Here is a 21,695-nt window from a genome sequence, read left to right as displayed (position 1 = left end):
CAGGTGTGAGCACTGTGCCTGGCCAGTAGGCCTATTTAAAAAAAAATTTGTTTCAAAATTTTTGTACTGATTTGAGACAGAATGTAAATCATTTGTTTTCACAGGGCAGTAACTGTAGAGTGTCAATTACTTTCCTTTTACTGTGGACATTAGACATTAATAAGTTTATTATTTTAGTTTGCACTACTTACAGAGTAGGTCTCATGTCATTTATTCATTGACTGTCAACAATGATCCATAAATCTAAATACTGTATTTTACATCTAGATGAGTATATCATAATGTTGAAAAAGTTGGAGCTCAAATTGATCCTCTTTGTTTATTCTAAGGAAGGTTCCAAGCTGCTTTTGTGGCCTTAACTGTTTTTACATCCTATGTATGCTATACTCCTGTCAACCCAGGCTACTTGTTTTTTTCCTGCATTTGACCAACCTTTCCACCTCCAAGTTTTTGTTCTTTCTTCCTTCAAACATCTTCTCAATCTCTACATACTGAAATTCTACTCACTATTGAAGGGCTATCTCAAATGTTATGTCTTCTATGAGGTTTCTTCCTGGTAGTTCCAAGTGTATGAGTGCTCCCTTACCACTGACTTCTGTCTTACATTATAGTAATATTTTACTGCTTTATTATCTCCTCCTGCTTCCAGCTAGGATATAATAAGCTCATGGAGAGAAGGAAAGGGACCATGTCCTACTCATCTTGTGTACTCAAGACAGTAGGTACTGCTAACTTAGATTTAACTGTTGGAATAAATTCAATCACACAGAAGACTAACTTGAAATCTTGGATTGCTTTTTAAACATAAGAAATCTTCGAATGGTTTTCCAAATGTATTAGCCTTACTCTTGGTGAAAGGAAGATGGGCTATATATTTTAAATCTGTAGAAAGAAAAGACATTTATCATTTTAAAGACTAATCAAGTATGTAGTTTTATCTGCTAAAGAAAAAGTTTGAGAGGGATAACATCGGTATTTATGGCTGGGCGAGGTGGCTCACGTCTGTAATCCCAGCACTTTGGGAGGCCAAGGTAGGTGAATCACTTGACGTTAGGAGTTCCAGACTAGCCTGGCCAACACGGTGAAACCCCTGCTCTACTAAAAATACAAAAATTAGCTGGGCGTGTTGGCAGGTGCCTGTAATTTCAGCTTCTCAGGAGACTGAGGTAGGAGAATCGTTTGAATCCGGGAGGCTGAGGTTGCAGTGAGCTGAGATTGTGCTACTGCACTCCAGTCTGGGCAGCAGAGACTCTGTCTCAAATAAATAAATAAATAGAATAAAAAATATTGGTATTTACTGGAAAATGTCTGACTTCTGACTTCTTTTTATGTACAGAAAAACTTTAAAATAAAGTGGATCTCCTGGGACCTCTTGTCTTGTGGGTGGGGTGTTGGCTGAGTATTAGGGGAGTGAACACAGGATGAACACATAAGAGTATACAAAAAGACTAGGAAGATATACTTAAGGCAATTTCTGGTTTGAAACTAGGAAGATATACTTATGGCAATTTCTGGTTTGAAAGGAAGATGTGGTAAAATTACTTATTGCCTGCAAAGTTCAGTGTTTCCCCAAAAACGTTTTTTCAGTCTTGTAGTAAAGCATTTACTATTCACATGCTACCCTCATAAATTAAACATTAACTTCACCGTATAAGAATGTAAATACGGGCAAAATGATCAGGTGATGTAATTCTATCTTCAATGAATTGTTTCATTTTCAATTAAGGTGCCTTTGGGACACAGACCATTAAATATCCAAGGAGTTAGTGAGGCAAAGTAAAATTTTGTATTAATTATCAAGTTTATAATTTGGTTCAAAATTAAAATTTTTTATTGATATTATCAATGATACTGAATATCAAGCTTCTATCTTAATTTCAACAAGCCAGTTAAAACCATATGAGTTGAACAGTAAAACATCATAATAAAAATACTTTACAATTACTAAAATTTCTCATCTACTTAACCATCCCAAAGTAATAGCTGATACATTTTTAGTCTATTTATTTGTTTTCTACTTTCTACTTTCTAGATTCGTGTTATAGTTTTCAATGAAACTGTGATCATATTACATTGAATCATGAGATTTTGTTTTTCCATGTCATTACAAATTCTTTGATAATAATTTTAATGGTTCTATTATATTCCATCTTACCCCTTAAACATTAATTTAATAATTTCACTAACTTGAATTAGGCATGAAGTTTGTGTCTACTGTTTTACTCTTGAGTATAACAAATGAGCATTCTTCAACATAAATCTTGGGTTTTGTAGCTCTATCATTTCTAGTATTAGAATTATAGAGTCACATGGTATGAACCTTTTCATGGCTTCTGACACATTTTATCAGAGCACTTTCTATGAGGGGTGTGTCGATTTAGTCTTCCACTGTTAACAAACCCAAGACACATTTAATAGTCTGTATTAAAGTCTCAAAAATAAAAAATAAAACTATTTAATTATACAAAATGATTATGAAAATACTGAAGTATGTTTTAGTTTAGAAGATTAAAAACACTTCTATTATTACATAGTGAATTTATTAGCTAACTAATACATACTTATAGACATGTAGGGTAAATAATACTGTAAGTAGGTCTCTATCCTTCATTTATCTTAGTAAGATAATAGATATGGTGAGTCTGATTTGGCATTTTAAACCTAATGAATCCGTGTATTTAATGTTTTATTTATGCAGAATTTTTCTGAATTGTAGAAGATTTGGATAGTTTTCTCAGTCTCAATAAATCTTTAAGTTAGACACATTTTTGGGTAATTCATACAGATCAACAGTGTTCATCCTGATTAAATCTGATACCCACAACATAGGAATTTTCTAAATGCTTAATTGAATAATAGTTATTTAAGAACACTATTTTTTCCTACCCTGTTGCCTCTACTCCTTTAACCATTATGAGAAAATGACTACTACTGATTTTATTTCATGAACAATTTCTATATTCTGTGATTTTATTTTAATTATCAAATGCCCATGTGGCTAGTTTGATTACAATACCTGCTGGACTAGGCATGATGGGTGTTCCTGGTGGCCCTCCACCTCCTGGAGGACCCTAAATAATTATACAAAATTTCAGTAAAAATAAGGCATTGCATAAGATAAAACAGAAGAAAAGTTAGACATATCTACAATAATCCAATTTGAAAATAAGAGCAGAAATGTATTTTCTCTATAATTTGTTTTCTTTGCACAATCATTTCAATATTCTACAAAACATAATTTAGCTTAAATATTTGAGATTGTTTTGACAAATTTCCAAAAACAATAAGCCTGTAACACAGATTCATTATTCATGAATTCATCATATGAGTTATAATGAGGTTAAGCAGAAACCATTCAATAGGGCCTTTACAAATCCATAAAACAGAATTAATTCATTGTATTTTTAATTTTCATAGAAAGCTAAAATGATATTTGCTTAAAGAATATCTTTAAAAACAAAGATATTTGCTTATTGACATTTTTAAAAAACGCATTGCTGTCATTTCTTCCGTCAGCATCAATTTCAATGTTTCTGGAGCACTGTACCTTCTGCTATCACATCAGTTAGAAATGAGAGGCAATGTTGACTAATGCTGTGGGTTACTGAGGCTGCAGCTATACAAGCAAACTGAAATGGAGATTAGGTAATTCTATAGTTAACTCAATTATTTCAGATAACCAAAATAGATAATTCAGGCAATGGGTTTTAGGCCTTTTCAGATGTTCTATGTACAGTGATCAAATTAACTTTTAAATGGCAATATTTTAACTTCATTCTGAATGTACAGATATGGCCTGCCAATTATTTCAGATGAGATCAGGCACACTCAGGGTGGTATGGCTGTAGACCTGCCAATTATTTCAAATAATATCTGTATTTGCACAACTTAAAATTTATTTTAAATAAACATCTATAATTTCATAAAATGATATATCAGCCTTATTCATTAGTGACTTTAAGAAAAAATAGGTATATAAATTTTCTTACTTTCATTTTTATTTCTTAGAAAATGCAAAGCAAGACCAGCTTAATTTTATAGGTTACAGGAACATTTAACACTAAATTCACAGATCCAAAGCAGTGTGTGCCTTTCACTATGTTAATAATACACTATTTCCATGGAGAGTGAAATGCTCACTGATTTTCTTCTTATGCATTCCTTTTTTCCCTCCAGCTAGCCAGCACCTCTGAATATTTCTTTAGGAAAGATTTCCCTTGTTACCATTTTATGCCTGTTTCTCTGTTAGGCATTTCCCTCTAAATGGTGCAATGTATTTTCTTCTATGTTCACCTTTCGATGTAGCAATGATCATAATGTGATGATGATTAAAAGGTCATTTGTAAGCTCAGGAGGTCATATAAAACTTGTTAATTTGACTTCACACTGATATGAATTTTTGGAAAATTTTAATGTGTACTAAATAGTAATAAGAATGATAAAAATAAGTCTTCTCAATTTCAAAGAATGACCAAAAAATGAAATAATCCCTCTAAATTATTGGTCATTATTCTGCCATCTAATTCATTTGTGATTGGGAGAAAGTTTAATGTCTTCTTAGATGCTATGTGTGGTGCATAGGGTTGGATGGGGATGGAGATTATTCTCCTGGAGAACTGCAAATTCAAGCATATTACCGTGTAATTGGGGACTACTTTCTTCATGATTGGACAGAGTGTATTGTACTGGTTTTCAGAAACATATGCTGAAGTAAAACACAGTACTCAGGGCAATTCTGGCCAGATTGATAACTGTTTCACTAATGAACATCAACATATGTACTGAGGTTGGCAGATGAAACAACTCAAGATGTTCACTTCTTGGCCAATACACAGGGGCTCTTCTTAACATCTGGACAACTATTTCATTGCCCAAATAAAATGTAACATCAATTCTTATGAGCAAACAAACCCAAATGTACTTACTACATAATTCCCAGGAGATGCTGAGGAGTATGGTATCTGGAACATGAATAGGACAAAAAAAATTTTTGATTCACGTAGCAATATGGACAGTGACCTAAAATGAATTTATTTCATGATTTTTTTGGTTAAATTTTAAAGTGTATCACAAAGCACAGTAAAGGATAAAGAAATTCATATTTGTTTAATTGCTGGATAACTGAATAATAATATCTTGGCTTTATACAAAAGAAGGTAGATTTTAGTCAAGAGGATTTTAGACAGAATAACTTCTTTTAGTTATATTGATTTCAGGTAAGTTACACACATTGTATGATGCTAATTACTTATTCTGTAAGTAGAAATATATATATTTGTGTACCTAAAAAGTGAGAAACCAGAATTTTTCAAATTAGTGGACTTTACACATGCAATTTCTAAGCTATGCACTGTGTTTTTTTTTAAGACAAGTTCATGCAGTATGGGTTAATACTTGATAAATAGTCCTTACTACTCCCCTGTCCCTTTCTAATTAGCTACTAGAAAACAACATAATAAATGCAAATAAGTTTATTAATACGAGTCTCCAAAGACTATTAATTTGTGGGGATCAGATGCGGGTAAGAAACTCTCTCTCTTCAAATCAAGCTCTTCACCAAGCTCTTTTCTAGAGATTAATACCACATTACTATGATACTTTAAGAAATGAAAAACCAGAAAACCTATGTTTAAAAGCCCTTCAGTGTATATATTAATAGGGAAAGTTAAATCTAAATATTTTCTTTTTTCACACGAGCTCACTAGCTCACTTGCATGAAGATGCTGTACATCCATAAGAGATATTTTTGTCTTATCCTGAAAAACACGAATAGATTACTCTCTACTCGAAGTCAGACAGCCAAGGCCAGAATAGGATCTTTGGAGTAGTGAAAGATTAGTGCCTGTACTGTTCTAAATCCTCTCTCTATCCTAATACCTGCCATATAATTAAACATAAAAATAATATAAAACCATAAAGCATAAGAAAGTATAACAAAGTTATGATTTCCTCTTGATAAACAATTCTTTGATTTTTTGGAAATATTTAATATTAAGTTATTTGAAAAGCTTTTATCCTCCTTATTTGGTGTTCCCGCTTTGCCTTAATCACGGAACATGTGTCCTCGAGGCCCTGCTCGGTCTGGCTGTGGGTAATTCAGCACTGCAGACGACCACTGCTAGAACGCCCAGCATCACTAGGGATGAGAATTACTTCTGCTAAGTACTAAGATTTTTTTATGGCAGCAAACATTTACTTGACTTAGTGAATGAATACAACTTTGCTCTCTTGGGTCCCTTTTAGTTCATGATCTACCTACCATCCATCCTCTGCTTCTCAGTTTTTTGGAGGGGACAAGGTCTTTCTTGGTCACCCAGGCTGGAGTGTAATGGCACAAACATGGCTCACTGCAGCATCAACCTCCTGGGCTCGAGATCCTCCTACCTTATCCCCACGAGTAGCTGGGACTAAGGCATGCATCACTGCACCTGGCTAATTTTTAATTTTTTGTAGAGATGGAGTTTTGCTATGTTGCCTATGCTGGTCTCAAAATCCACCTGTCTCGACCTCCCAAAGTGTTGGGATTATAGGCATGAGCTGCTGTGTTGGGCCTACTTCTTATTTAAATGTGAGCCTGTCCTTTCCAAACACCAATTTATCTATTGGCTCCTGGGACCAACTTCATCCCTCTCTGTCTTTAGCACTTGACTCATGTTCTTTTCTGTCACTCTATATTGCCTATCATCATTCTTAAGCAACCTTAATATACAATCTAATTTACCTTTAGATCTTGGGAATTTATAGTTCATTGCCTTCCTTTACTTTACATTACTCCCCTCTCCTCCATTTATGAGTATGGCCACATCCTAGAACTCTTTTTTTTTTTTTAATTGCATTTTACTGAACAACGAACTCCCTTGCCTGACATCTTTCTTATTCCTCATGACACTTAGAAAAATTACTCTATATTCCAACCAGAATTTTCTCATATCACAATTACACCATGTTTATATACTACATTACTTCTCTATTAGTTTATGACTAAATTGCCTCTGCCCCTCCTTAATGGTACTGTCAACATTTTATTTCTCTCTCCAATGTCTTAAATTCATTATCATAAAGCCTACTTGGTTAACTTCCATTTCTTTGATCACCCTCTAGCCAGCCAACCTTTCTGTTTTAAAGCAGAGATTTCCTGGAGGGAAACGAAAAACAAGGTTGATACGATCCAAAATGTAATCATGCTTCCCAACTTCCACTTCATCTTAACTAATATCTGGAAGCATTTTTGGCTCAGCCTTTATGAAGGCCTTGAAGATTACTGGTGATGTGTCAGTAAACCCAGTAAACTTCATGGGGAAAAAAATGCCCAGATTTACAGTATTTGCCAGTTACTATGGTGTAAATATTCCCACATGGCAGATTTTAAGCTACCAGGGGTTTAACAAACAGTTTGTGAAATTCCTGAATATTTAACAATGGACTCTTGTGAGCCAGTGTTCATGGTGATTATCCATCCTGAGTAAATATTTTGTCTTCCTGTCATACATTGAAGGAATCATGCTCTTGCTATATGTTCATTTTCAGCTCAACATTCCATTATTTATAGATTTAAATTTTCATGTATTCATTTCAGATAGGACAAAACAAACTGTTTCCAAAGGTAGCTCCTCCCAACTATCTCATTCTTCTTGTGAGTCCTTGCTCCTTTTATATTATATTATATTATTTATTTATTTTTCAAAACAGAGTTTCCCTCTTGTTGCCCAGGCTGGCATGCAGCAGGGCAATCTGGGCTCACTGCAATCTCCACCTCCTGGGTTCAAGCAATTCTCCTGCCTCAGCCTCCCAAGTAGCTAGGATTATAGGGGCTTGCTACCACACCTGTCTGATTTTTATATTTTTAGTAGAGTCAGGGTTTCACCATGTTGGCCAGGCTGGTCTTGAACTCCTGACCTCAGGTGATTTACCTGCCTTGGCCTCCCAAAATGTTGGGATTATAGGTGTGAGCCACTGGGCCCAGCTACATTTTATATTTTTAATTTCTCTTTCTTCATGATTCCTTCAAACAGTTAAATATAATAAACATTTTAAAATACTTTTAAAAATGTTATCTCTACTAGTTGTTGAATTTCTTTCAATTTCTGTCAAGCTCTTTAATTTCGGCTTATGCTGTTTCTATTTCATAGTCTTTGATGTCTTTATTAAAAATCAGCATTTGGGCTCTTGGTCCTAGGACTGGTAGCATGAAAGACATAAAATATAGTAATATAGGTAGAAGTACCATCTGGGTACAGAAGATATATCTGAGCTGGAGAGCTGGGACTTACAGAGAGTAACTGCTTATCAGAAAGACAAAGAGAAGAACTGATATAAAAAAAAGGAAAGAAAGAAAAGAAATCATGGTTTATTTGGGAAACGCTATGCTATGTTATACAGCTGCTATAGTGTGCGGCTTAAAGGGGGTTGTGGTAAAGGGTGAGGCTACACAGTCAGACTATGAATTTATGCTGTAGAAAATAAAGAGTCATGGGCTTTATGGAAACATGTTCAAATGTATTTTTTAAAAATCTTTTTTTATTTTTAAATGTTTTGTACAGACAGTGCCTCACTTTGTTGTCCAAGCTGGTCTCAAATCCTTGGCCTCAAGCTATCCTCCTGACTCAGCTTCCTAAAGTGCTGGGATTACAGGCATAAGCCATCGCACCTGGCCCTATATTTATGTTTTAGAAAAATAAGTCTAGAGGCATCATGGAATATGAATACAAGTTAGAAGACCACTGCAAAAAATCCAGGCAAGAGATGATAAAGAATGATAGGCAGTGCTGATGAAAATAAGCAGGAGTAGGATAATTTGAGGGTCATTTCACAAAGTACTTGGCAGAGCTTGGTGACAAACTGGGTGTGGTAGACAAAGAAAGGAAGTTAAGATAATTACTAGGGTTTTATCTACCCATGACTGGGTAGATGATGGTGCTACTCATTTATACATAGGGAATTCAGGAAGTGGGACAGGTTTGGGGAAATGTCTGATTATTGGATTTGAAGGCACCAGTAGACACTGAAGTGGATATATGATAAACAAACTTTTAAAAATGTAGGTCTAGAACATATTCGAGACCAGGACTAAAGATACAGCTTCAACTGAATAGATTTCTACTTTTGGACAAGATACTTCATCTAGGATTCAACTAGATTTTTGACAGTTGAAACAACATGGTAACATTAAAATGAAAAAAAAAAAAAAAAAAGCAACCAAGAAATGTAATTAGAAAACATTGTCAATTAAGAATGGGTGGAGACCAGGAATGGAGGTTCATACCTGTAATCCCAGAACTTTGGGAGGCTGAGGTGGGAGGACTGCTTGAGCCCAGGAGATTGAGACCAGCCTGGGCAATATGGTGAATCCCTGTCTTTACAAAAAACAAAAATAATTAGCCAAGCATGGTGGCATGTGCCTCTAGTCCTAGCTACTCAGGAGGCTGAGGTAGGAAGATTGCTTGAGTCCAGGAGGTAAAGGTTGCAGTGAGCTGAGACTGTACCACTGCACTCCAGCCTGGGCAACAGAGTGAGACCCTGTCTCAAAAGAGAAAGAGAGAGAGAGAGAGAGAGAGAGAGAGAGAGAGAGAGAGAGAGAGAGAGAGAGAGAGAGATGGATATGAGAAAATCAGGACAAATATAAAAAGTCAAGCAAGCTAGATTTTTAAGAGGCAGGTAGTGGATGCACATTGACTAGAAAATATCTAAACTGGGTTTATTCTTGAAACCTGTCAGGCTTAAGCTTTTTATCTTTCTGTGATATACCTACAAGTAAATAATAAAAAAGTAACAAAAAATATGGAAAACTAAAGAAACATTATTAAACTGAAAAAAGAAAAGATATGAAGACAAAACCAAGGAGTCAAATATCTCAAAGGTTAGGTAAGATGAGGACAGATAATAAGTCACTGTGTCTGGTTGGTAAGTAGAAAGTCACTAAAAACCTTCAGAATAGGACTTTAATGGGAATTGAAATGGGTTGAGAAGTAAATTCAATAAACTCCCATTTATTACTTGTTATGTTTCAGGCACTTCATTGTCACATGGTGATGAAAAAGACAGAAAGACCAAGACATTAATTATCTAGTAGAAGGTGGTGAAGGAGTAGAAGTGTGAGAGACATGGGATGCCAGTTGGAGACTGAGGAAGGGTTGAGAGAAGTTTTGTACTGGTAACCCCTCCCAACTCTAGATGGGTAGAGAACTAGGGCTTTCAGGTTGTCTTGGGATTTTGTTCACGACATGGCACTAGAGGGAAGTTCCACTCAATGGAAACGTATATAGACTAAAGACTCATATGAAAGAGTGAAAGTGTAGGATATGCAAAGTAACAAGAAGTAGAATCAAGACAATAGATAGGGCCCGGCGTGGTGGCTCACACCTATAATTCCAGCACTTTGGAAGGCTGAGGCAGGTGGATCACCTGAGGTCAGGAGTTTGAGGCCAACCTGGCCAGCACAGTGAAACCTCATCTCTACTAAGAATACAAAAATTAGCTGGGCATGGTGGTCAGTGCCTGTAATCCTAGCTACTCGGTGGGTTGAGACAGGAGAATCATTTGAACCCGGGAGATGGAGGTTACAGTGAGCCGAGATTGTACCACTGCACTCCAGCCTGGGTGACAAGACCAAAACTCTGTCTCCACAAAAAATAAAAAAAAAAACGGTGAGAGAGAATAGAGAGAAGTGTTAGCCATTGAAGAGGAAAAAAAAATTAAAAAATTATATTTCTGAGGCAAGAAGAAAGAAGAGTGACTAAAGTCTGATAACATTGGAGGTGAAGGGTAGAATCTGAAGAAATTTGGGTCTAATGTTCTCTTCTCCTCTGTAAAATATGTCAGGATTTTAGCTGATAGAGAAGGGGCCAAACATAATGTAGGTACACAATGAGAATAAAGAATTGTAATAGGCACTGAGGAGAACAAGAAAAGTAGCTAAGGAAGAGTGAAACAAACAAACTAACTGCTGGTAAAGCATCCGTGAGGACCCGGTTGAGGTTGAACATCACAGATCTAAATTAAAATGTGTTAAGTATAAGGATAGAAATATGTATTAGGCACTGTGTTAGAATCAAAGGTGTTCAACAAATATTTCAAATTTAATGTTCCAAAAAACCAAAAACCAAAGCCCCTAAACCTCATTGCCTACCTCTACACCTGCTTATTTTCCTATGATCCTAGTTCAGTTGTGTTATTCTCATTCTCCCAGCTACCTGGATTCAAAGAGCTGAAATCACCTTCAACTCTTTCCTTCCTTCTATCCCTAAATCCTCCTTCTAACTCTACTCCACACTTCATACCAAATATCCATTAAGATAAAATGAAAGGTAAAAATAAAGACGTAGAAGATAAGCAAAATTAGGTAACTAGAAAGTCAGAAACACAGAATTCGAAGAACTTATTATCTGACAGAGAAGAAAATTAAGGGCCGTACATATTGTCTGGCTAATCTAGACAGATAACTCAAAAGCTGTGATGAGAATCCAAATATTCTGAAATATTCTGAGTCCCAATAGCCACAACTGTGGTGCTGTGGTAGAAGAGAGAGAAGTAACTAGAGGGCTTTCATTTTGTTAAATGATCTGTAACATTTTAGATAAGCGTGTTTTTTCAACTGTGTAGTTTAAAACTAGTTTAAAAGCACTGGTTTACTAGAAATAAGGGAAGATAATATCAAGACATTATCTATGCTATGTGAAATTAAAAATATTTTATTTTAGTGTTTTCTTTTTTAAATGAGCACCTATTTGTATAGAGATTCTGCACCTATTTGTGCAGAGACTATTTGGAATAATGTGTTCGTATTTTCTTTAGGCTTAATCACTATGAATAGATTCTTATATTTTCCTTAAAGGAGTTTCCTCTTTTTCCCTGACAAGTGAGTGAGTTAATAAATACAATGCTCCACTGAACATTTTGTTGTTTTTGCCTGTCCCCTCCTTTGCTACCCATTCCTTTAAATTTTTTTGGTGAACTACTTCTGCCTTATTTTTTCTCCATGTGGCTTGGGATAGGACTCAGGATGACGTTATTTAAATTTTTGGAACCAAATGTGCTCAAAACCACAAATATATCTGGACTTTTCAGATATATGATGTAGTAACAGTCTTTTTCAGAATAAGTGAAATAATACTTCATACTGAATATATTTTATAATATATCTTAGAATATGTTCTATTCCAAATAAGAATCTGAGACCAATACTGTAATGCTTGGAGATAAGAAAATTAAAAATAAAAATCATATCTTTTACTTGGAATTAAAAATATGAATTTGCCCTTAAAAATGTTTTTCCTGTTATCATGTAAAAGAGTTCCAAAAATATTTCTGGCTAAAACACTTTTATATGACAAAATGGTGGACTGTCAAAGATTAGGCAATAAATACATATATTACAGATAATGACAGAGATTTCATACTTTCAGAGAAGTGAGTTATAAACATGGAAAGTAGAAAGGCTAGAATAAACCCTGTGGAGATAGACTGAAACGGAAGCATCAGTGTACACTTACGCTTTTAATACAAATAGATAAAGGTATAGATGAGTGTATATATACACATACATATATTTCCTAGTTCTGTTAGTTGAGAGGGCCTAAAAGTTGTATTACTCTAGTGGGTTCTACATACCAAAATCCACTAAAAAAACCCCAAGTTCCTTAAAGAAGTGATTGCTTCCAGGGCTAAAACTGGGAAAATATAAGATGAGCTTCAAAATGCTCAGAGAATAATGGGGGCATGTTAAAAGTTAAGTGATCCAGCTTAAAAGGAAAATTTAGAACAATTTTAGCATTCTAAACCCACTGAATAAAATAATTCATGAATACATCTTATATATATAAATGAATATGAATGGAAAAGAAAAAACAACTCTGTTATAGTTAGCTAATAAATGGAGAAGAAAAGACAGAATTCAAAAATATCTATTTGGCAACCTAGAAAGTAAAAAAGTGATTCCGGCAAAAATCGTCAATAGATCTCCAAAATAGAGGATGAAAGTATTAATATAAGGAGGAAGAGGAAACTTACTGTACATTCAAAGTATGTCTCCAAGTTAATAAGCACAAGGGGAAAAATGGTGATTTTACAATGGAGAAACCTGACAAGTACCACTGTAACTAAATGATCAAAATTAACATTAACAATAATAGGACAAATCATCATGTGCCTCCTGAAATAATGCACTGAGAAAAACACAATTTTTTTCGGGCGGGGGGGACGGAGTTACGCTCCTGTTGTCCAGGCTGGAATGCAATGATGCCATCTTGGCTCACTGGAACCTCCACCTCCAGGATTCAAGAGATTCTCTTGCCTCAGCCGTCCCAGTAGCTGAGATTACAGGTATGTGCTACCACACCTGGCTAATTTTTTGTGTTTTTAGTAGAGACAAGGTTTAACCATGTTGACCAGGCTGGTCTCGAACGCCTGACCTCAGGTGATCCACCCTCCTCGATCTCCCAAAATGTTGGGATTACAGGTGTGAGCCACTGCACCTGGCCAAAAAACACAAAACTACTTCTGCAATATTCCTGACAAATATGTATAACCTAAATCTAATCATGAAGAAATAGATAAAAACCAAATTACAGACATTCTAAATAATCACTGGCTTGCTTCGAGTTTTTTTAACTCCAAAGTTAAGACCAAAACAAACAAGAAAACAACCCCCCCTTTACCCCCTAGCAAACAAAAACAAGCTGAGGAACTGTTCCAAGTTAAAGGAGACAATGGATGGATGAATGCAACAAGTAGGCTGGGATTTTCTTTTGTTGGAAAAGATTATTGGGCCATGTGGTGAAATCTGAATAAAATCTGTAGATTTTACATCGAAGCTGATTTCCTTATTTTGATCATTTTACTGGGGTTATAAAAAATAATGTGTTAGTTTTTAGGAAATATATGTGGAAGTATTTAGGGATAAATTTAAACAGTTTAAAAACGTTTACATAGAGAGAGAAAATCATAAAGCAAATGTGGTGAGACATTAACAACTGGGAATCTGGGTGAAGGGTATACGGAAATTCCTTGTAGTATTCTTACGTTTTTGTAAATCTAAAATTATTTCAAAATAAATATTTAAAATAATAAACAAAACATATTTGAAAACAGCAAAAACAAAACAAACAACTACTTTAATATGCTGCCTTGAGGACTTAGAGACTAACTTTATTGATACAAACTGAAAAGTGTTTTAATATTAAATAAGGGCAGGAAGTCTCAGAAACTTGGAATTCAACATAATGTGAATAAGTCGTCACCACAAAATGATCAATGGTTTTTGAGGAAAAACACCTCCTTAATATTTTTTGCTTCTGTTTCACAGAAGCCCTATGTCTTTGCTAGAAAGTCATCAGTTTTCTACGATTTTTTTCTTTGTTCTTATAACAGTCATTTTCAGAGGCATACTTTTTCTCTGCATGACTACTTTTTCTCTCTAAGAAGAAAACTACAGGTCTCCTTCACTTCTTTTCCCTATTCACATACTTTGAATAAGGGTAGATTTTGCACATCTGGCATATATTCATCGAGGAGACTGCTTTCAACTCTATTACTTGCCTACATGTGTGCTGGTTGCCCATTTCAAACTGGTGGACAGCAATTTTATAGGTATGGCTCTTACCCTAATTCCTATGTTTCTCAGGGTCTAAAATAATGCAGAGCTGCATTCTCCTACCCACAGTGCTTAGTGCTACGAAATCCTAAAGAGATGGAGTACCTAAAACACTAAAAGTCATCAGAACACAGAGCTCTCTTCTCATCTATACTGTTTACTTGAATAATAGACCCCTCTGGTCCAATGAAACATCCTTGTCAATATCAACTGCTCAAACCCTGCCCACCTTCCTAGGTGCCCTGTGGGAGATATAATCTTTGGATGAGTGTGTAAAAAAAGGTACTCACAGAGGTGGATAGTGGTGGGTGTGAATTGTACTCTGGCTGCCTGCAATGGGCAGTAAAGGGATGATTGATTGAGCTAATAATGAGGAATAAGAGAAGTGTTCTTTTGCTTCTAGGTGGGAAGGCTTATATAGTTAAGGTGAGCCATTGGTTGTGCATTTCTATCTAGCTTCATGAGTCATGCAGATAATGAAAATTCTATCCAGATTCTGGCACTGGGAAGACTATCAGAGTTTTCAGTGTTACAAAAACATTTTCTTGCATTCTTATTATGGGCATTTAAATGGGAAGTTAAAATACATATATCTTGACCTGCTAGACAGATGTCATTTTAAAGTGAAATCTTGAATGAATTGGTTAAGTCAAATAGTAAGAAGCTAACAGATAGTAAGAAGCAAATTCTTCTAAAGCATATAAGCAAACTAAAAGAATTTTGAAGGTGTGAAGATATTCCATTACAACAGAATCTGGAAAAACTCTATTTTAAAAGAAAGATTTGTTTAAATTAAATAGTACATGGAAGACTCAAATGGAAGAAACACCATTCTTTTCACTTCAAATAATTTCATTTACTTAGCAAACATCATAGCTATTAAAATTAAGACAAAAGCAGATAACATAAATTAACATTTAAAAAAATATGACAGTTATTTGCTTGAGCTGAAAGTGATTCCTGCTTTAAAACGGCAATGGATTTAGGATTGCAGTCTAACCTTAAACATTGGATCAGTTTCCCATTCATTTAACATTCAGGCCGCTGCTGGCCAATGAAGATACCTTTGTACATATTAGCAAAAGGCATCCTCTATGGGTGGATGCCTATTGATTTCACAAGGGGATCACAGGTTGTATTTCATTCTCCTAGTGACTCCCTTGGCCCAGCAACCTTTCTGCAGTGCACAAACTACACAGATGTACACGGAAGACTTCTTTCACATATCGAAGAACTCAAGGTTTCAAAGACAAGAAAGAAAAACATCTCCAGGATCACAACATTAAAATCATATTAAGATTGATAACTTAATTTTCAACCTGTGCATCTATTTCTATAACATTATTAAAAGAGATAAATATTTGTGCAGTCAAACCACTGCCACAAATATATAAAGAAAATTCCCAAGATGCCAGGTATATATAGAGATGTACAAGGATGGCAATCAGGTACAGGGTAAATATGCATTTGCTTTCTGGGGCAGCAAGAAAGCAAACCTAGGTGTAATTGATATAGCAAATAAAATCATTAATTGGTTTCTTCTAACAGAGGCTGATTGTATTTGGCAACTTAGTGATTATTAATAGTTATTTTAGAAGATTAAACCATTTTATGATACAGATCACTATTTTAGGCAATTGTAGTATAACTTAAGTCACACTATTTCAATTTTTATTTTTGAAAGTCTTGATATAGAATGCGTTTATATTAGATCTTGAAGTGAAAGAAAAATTACATAATTTCAAAAAATTATGTATCTTTTTCTAAGATATATATTAAATTTCTTTTTGAATGATTACTTAAAAACGGTTAATACAATGATTGCAAGGCTTTTAAAAGTAAAATGTTTTTGTGATTTTTGTTAAATGTTACGAAATGCAAAATATTAAAAAGTATATATATGTATGTACTCACTGAATTGGCATTTGTTGGGTTTGGCCAAGGTCTACCACCACCTGGACCCCTACAAAAAAATTTGATAAATGAAATTTTAACCTATGCTTTAAATGTTTCACAATAATCAAAGACAAATCATGAAATATTAACATTTACAATTCAGTTACCACATAGTTCTAGTTCAGCACTGAAATTACTCTTTACATTTATTTTAATAGCTTTTTATATCTTAAGCTCCCCAATTTTATTCTTCCATGGAACAGTTTTCTTCTCAGATTGAACTGCTTTTAGAAAGCCCAGTTTTATTTTAATATTAAATTGTTGTTATATAGATGGTAATCATTCATAGGAGTAAATATATACATATATTGAAATCATTATAAAACATATGTCTGTAGTGAAAAGTATTATGAACTAAATATAATCTTGTGACATCAATATAATAGCTTCCTGTATCTCATTTAAAATAAAATTTGTAAAACATTAATATATAAAAAATGATTGCTCCTATAAAGCTATAAACAAAAATATATAAGCTATAAACAAATAAAAACATATAAAAAGTATCTAAAGTTGCCTCCTTTGAAAAAAAACCACAGAGTATCACACATTACTTTATCTATCTATCTTTCAATGCTACTGATGATTTAGTTACTATTAAATGAGAAAATTCCATTTCTTGTTGTCATAATTTCAGTTCCAGGTAGTGGCCAGAGTAAATCTTAGAAAAAATGGGAGATAATCTATGCCAATATATTACTTCATTGTAGAGTAGAGGAGAATGTTCTGTATTCCACAGCTTATAAGGACACAGAGCTTTTAAAGCAAAATTAATGCCCAATTAGTTAAATCAAAAAGTTCTCTTGTCCTCATTTAGTACTAAGTACTAAGTTGTATACCTGAATAAATACTGTCTTATGAAAAGTAGGCTACTGTCAGTCAGTCTCCTCTAATTAGAGTCATTCAAAATTCCCCTTCCCTTTGAATTACTAAGACAATGAAAGAGTTTAATTAAAAAAATTCCTTCAATCTAGAGACCTTAAACTTAAAATTCTAAATCAGGAGTGTCCAATATTTTGGCTTCCTTGGGCCACAATGGAAGAAGAATTGTCTTAGGCTACACATAAAACACACTAACACTAATGATAGCTGATAAGCTAATTAAAAAAAAATCACAAATAAAATCTCATAATGTTTTAAGTTTACAAATTTGTGTTGGATCACATTCAAAGCCATCCTGGGCCTTGGGTTGGAGAAGCTAGTTCTAAATGTTAGATAAAGAGGCTGTGCAAGTTAGTTATTATATTACCCATGTTTGCATGGAAAATTTAGAACTGTTTTTAGTTTTGTTTGGGGATCCCCTATGCTGTGTGAGCAGCAGGGAAGAGCATGGGTCCTGTCCTTGGGCTCAAGTGAAATTTTTTCCCAATTCAGCTTGATGTATAGAAGATACCAGTGAGGACTTGATAAAACTTTGTGCATAGGGAAAAAGAAGGCAAGGGCATTTGTATTGAATGTCTTTGGAAACTGTTGCCTCTCTAAGACGATGATGATGATAATGATGATGATGATCATTCTAGCAATTAATTACTGGAACATTTTAGAAAAATGATTTTATGGACTCCATGTTTGGGTCCCCTTCCACAAACACTCCCTTTGTGGAAGCCATCTTTCTCTCTCCTGGATTTCCACTTTGGAGTCCCCTTCTACACTCTCTCGTGGAAGCCTGTCTTCCCCTCCCAAACTCCATCTCTCTCTATTCCCTTCCACTTAGTGTGGAAGCTGCTTTCCTCTCCTGGATTCCATCTTTCTGGATTCTCTCAATCAGTGTTCTTCTCCTGTTTCTCTCTCTCTTTAAATAAATCACTTTCTACAAAAAAAAAAAAAAAAAAAAGGAAAGAAAAATGATTTTACCTATAGGATTCAGTATCCTAATGGACAGAAACTGAGGTAATATGTAAGTTAAACATTTGGGTAGTAAGATACATCCACATGATTTGTTTGATGTTAAATAAAACAGTAAAAAAAACTTCGGAACATTTATCTTAAAACAACATAAAAGTACACCATATGCAGATCCTGACAAAACTTATACATAATAATGTTATGTTGATAATCTTAAAATTTTGAAATATGAAAAAACAAGTATGAATAAGATGTATAAATATAATATTTTATTTTCAAATTTGTCTAATGTTAAACATGCTAAAGTAAATGTTAAAATAATTAAATATTTAAGTACACTAAATTAAATGTTACATTTATGCTATAACATTATATAGTTCAATTTGATAAATACTAATCTAGTTCCAACATACTATATATTTCATAATAAATTTCATTTTACTATTAAGTATTAATAATTCATATGGATAAGTTAAATTTCTGCTAATATTATCATTGTGTTTGAAAATACTTTAAGTTTCACCCATGTTTTACATAAAGTGGTTATAGTAGGGAGTAGTTCCATTAGATCAACTAGTTAAGCTCAATAATTCCCACTCCCTTTGAGGGCCCTCCGTATTATTAAGAAAGTAATTTACAAACTATAACACAGGAATTATTTTGATGGAAAATATCTATGTAAGTATGGTTTGAAGTAGAATCACATTAGGCTGGGCATGGTAGTTTATGCCTGTAGTCCCAAAGCTTTGGGAGGCTGAGGTGGGTTCCACTTGAGCTCAGGAGTTCAAGACCATTCTGAGCAACGTGGCAAAACCCCATCTATATATAAAATGCAAACACTAGCTGGGGGTGGCGGTGCATGCCTGTGCTCCCAGCTACTCAGGAGGCTGAGGCAGGAGAATCATTTGAACCTGGGAGGCAGAGGTTGCAGTGAACTGAGATCATGCACTGTGCTCCAGCCTAGGTGGATAAGTGTGCATTTTTTGGTAAGGAGGTTAATTTTGACAAAATCAAATTAACCACTACTACCAAAGATAAAAATCCTCTTTTTTTCTCTTTTTTTGGTTTGGCACAGAGTCTCGCTCTGTCATCTAGGCCGGAGTGCAGTGACAGGATCTCGGCTCACTGCAGCCTCCACCTCCCAGGCTCAAGTGGATTCTCCTGTCTCAGCCTCTTAAGAAGCTGAGATTACAGATGCCCACCACTATGCCCGGTTCATTTTTGTATTTTTAGTAGAGACAGCGTCTCTCTATGTTGCTTAGGCTGGTCTCAAACTCCCGACCTCAAGTGATATGCCCACCTCGGCCTCCCAAAGAGCTGGGATTACAGGCATGAGCTACCATGCCTAGCCTGAAAAATCCTCTTTCTTCTGTAATTCAAAATCATTTTATTTCAAAATAATACTCCACAAACTTCATAATTCTGCAGGATATAATATAGAAAAGGAAGATCCTTAGAAATCCTTTTGGTCTCTGTATTGCTTAATAGCAATGTATAAAGTTGAGTTAGGGATGCTATAATACTAAATCCTAAATTATTTGAAAACTTGTAAAAATGTGTTTAATTTAGAAATACATGATTATCCAAATTTTCTTTAAAAAATAATCTACAATGCATTTAAAAACACTTAAACTTTGGCCATAACTTACAAATACTACTTTAGATTACTTAAATTAAGCTTTTGTTTCTAAGATATAATACTAGCCACAGAAACATAGAAAGTAAGTTTTTAAGTGACACAATATAATTTATCCTAAGTTTAGAGTATGAAAATGTAAAGGTTTTTTAAACAACAGAGTTACCAAATTTTATTCCAAATAATTTATTCTGCAATAAAGAAATACAGTTGCCAGTTAGAATACAGTAATTTAATTACTTTAGTAACCAGGGTTGGGAATTTTTTATTGTCATCATACTCTCATGGCAAATGAGAAAAAATGACAAGCTGAAGAAAAATTATCCACATATGAGTCTCTGGCATGTCCCTCCTAACTCCTAACACACAAATATTTTTGTTACTTAAATAGTTTAGTTAGTTCAAGACAGAGCTTAAGGTAACACCCTTCTGATGCCTTTTTCTTCAATTTTTAAGGAATATGCAAAATTCCTTAATGACATGAAGCTACAAATGCCAGTTAGAAATATTATGTGCTTGCATTACAAAGTTAGGCTTTTATTTTAAAGAAATTATAGAGTGAATTTCAATAAAGCTTACTTTATTGAATACAATGGAGATAATACGTTTCACTTTTTATGTCTCTAAACAAACTTTTGCTTTTTGGGGACCAGTATCAATATAAGAGTTCTACTCTTATAGATCATTCACACTTGAAAAGTTTCCCTATTAGAGGAAAATATTTACAAATGTAAAATGTAAATATTTACATTTCATTGTCTTTGAAAGAATCCTGATTTATAGAAAACTAAAAATGGTACAGGGCCTTACATAAAAGAAAACAGTAACAAAAAAAATGGAGATGAGAGTTTGTAAGGCTTAAAGGTTCTTTACAAGGCAGATACTATATTAACAGTAAAATATTATCTAATAGTAAATAAAGTATCTGGGCATACTTAAATAAGACACCCGAACCCAATTATCAATGAATAATAATCATATTAAAATTTTCAGCCATATTTTTAGTCTCCGTAGTCTAGGAAATAGTTTAGGAAATTAAATGTATACACATGTATATTGCTTAAGTATATCTGAGAAAGAAACTAGACAATTGGAAGCAGTTATTTGAATCTCTCCATGGTCAAATAATAACAATTTTTTTTTCTCTGAATGGGCAAAACTAAGTGGATTTAAAGTTGGCCCTATGGCCAATTATAATGCAGAGTAATGTACAAACAATATTAGTTACGTTCTTATTACTGAATGATCATTCTGGGGTGATCATAGTATTCAAAACATATACTCTTCACATTGATACATAGTATTCAAAATTATACCCCTTAAAATCTGAATTGTAAAGTATGAATCTCAGGTAGGCAAATCTTACATATATCTCCATCCTATTGGTAAGAGCTTCAGCTTTGGTCATAATAAGCACAAGACACCACTCACTCTTTTTTTGAAACAACTATTAATACAAGGTTAAGCCTTTGAGGAATTTAAGAAGAGTCAGATTTCCTGTGTATCCATTTTTATTTAAAAAGTAAAAAGATGTGATAGGAAAATTTGACCTACTTTTCCCCCTGTTCTTTTAGTTTTAAGTCTAGCTGGTATCTACTTATTAACCTATTTTCTATTTCAGGCAAATTTGCTTTCCATGAAAATGGCTTCAGAAACTTAAAAAAAAATTCC

The 21,695-nt window shown here is 34.2% G+C and overlaps 1 protein-coding gene across 27 annotated transcripts in view; it reads right to left on the bottom strand.

Moving 5' to 3' along the window:
* The window catches only part of SSBP2 (single stranded DNA binding protein 2), a 326,613-nt gene that overhangs the window by 21,152 nt on the left and 283,766 nt on the right, over window positions 1–21,695 (bottom strand). For all 27 annotated transcript variants that reach the window (XM_078365256.1, XM_078365258.1, XM_078365263.1 and 24 more), the window contains 3 exons: window positions 16,502–16,550; window positions 4,926–4,961; window positions 3,017–3,071 (listed from right to left, as the gene is read on the bottom strand). In XM_078365256.1, coding sequence (XP_078221382.1) covers window positions 3,017–3,071; window positions 4,926–4,961; window positions 16,502–16,550 — 140 coding nt within the window. The remainder of the gene's footprint in view (window positions 1–3,016; window positions 3,072–4,925; window positions 4,962–16,501; window positions 16,551–21,695) is intronic.

Source organism: Callithrix jacchus, chromosome 2 (assembly GCF_049354715.1).
Source record: "Callithrix jacchus isolate 240 chromosome 2, calJac240_pri, whole genome shotgun sequence".
NCBI lineage: Eukaryota > Metazoa > Chordata > Mammalia > Primates > Cebidae > Callithrix > Callithrix jacchus.
The sequence above is the reverse complement of the archived record's forward strand: the minus strand, read 5'-3'. Positions and strand labels throughout refer to the sequence as shown.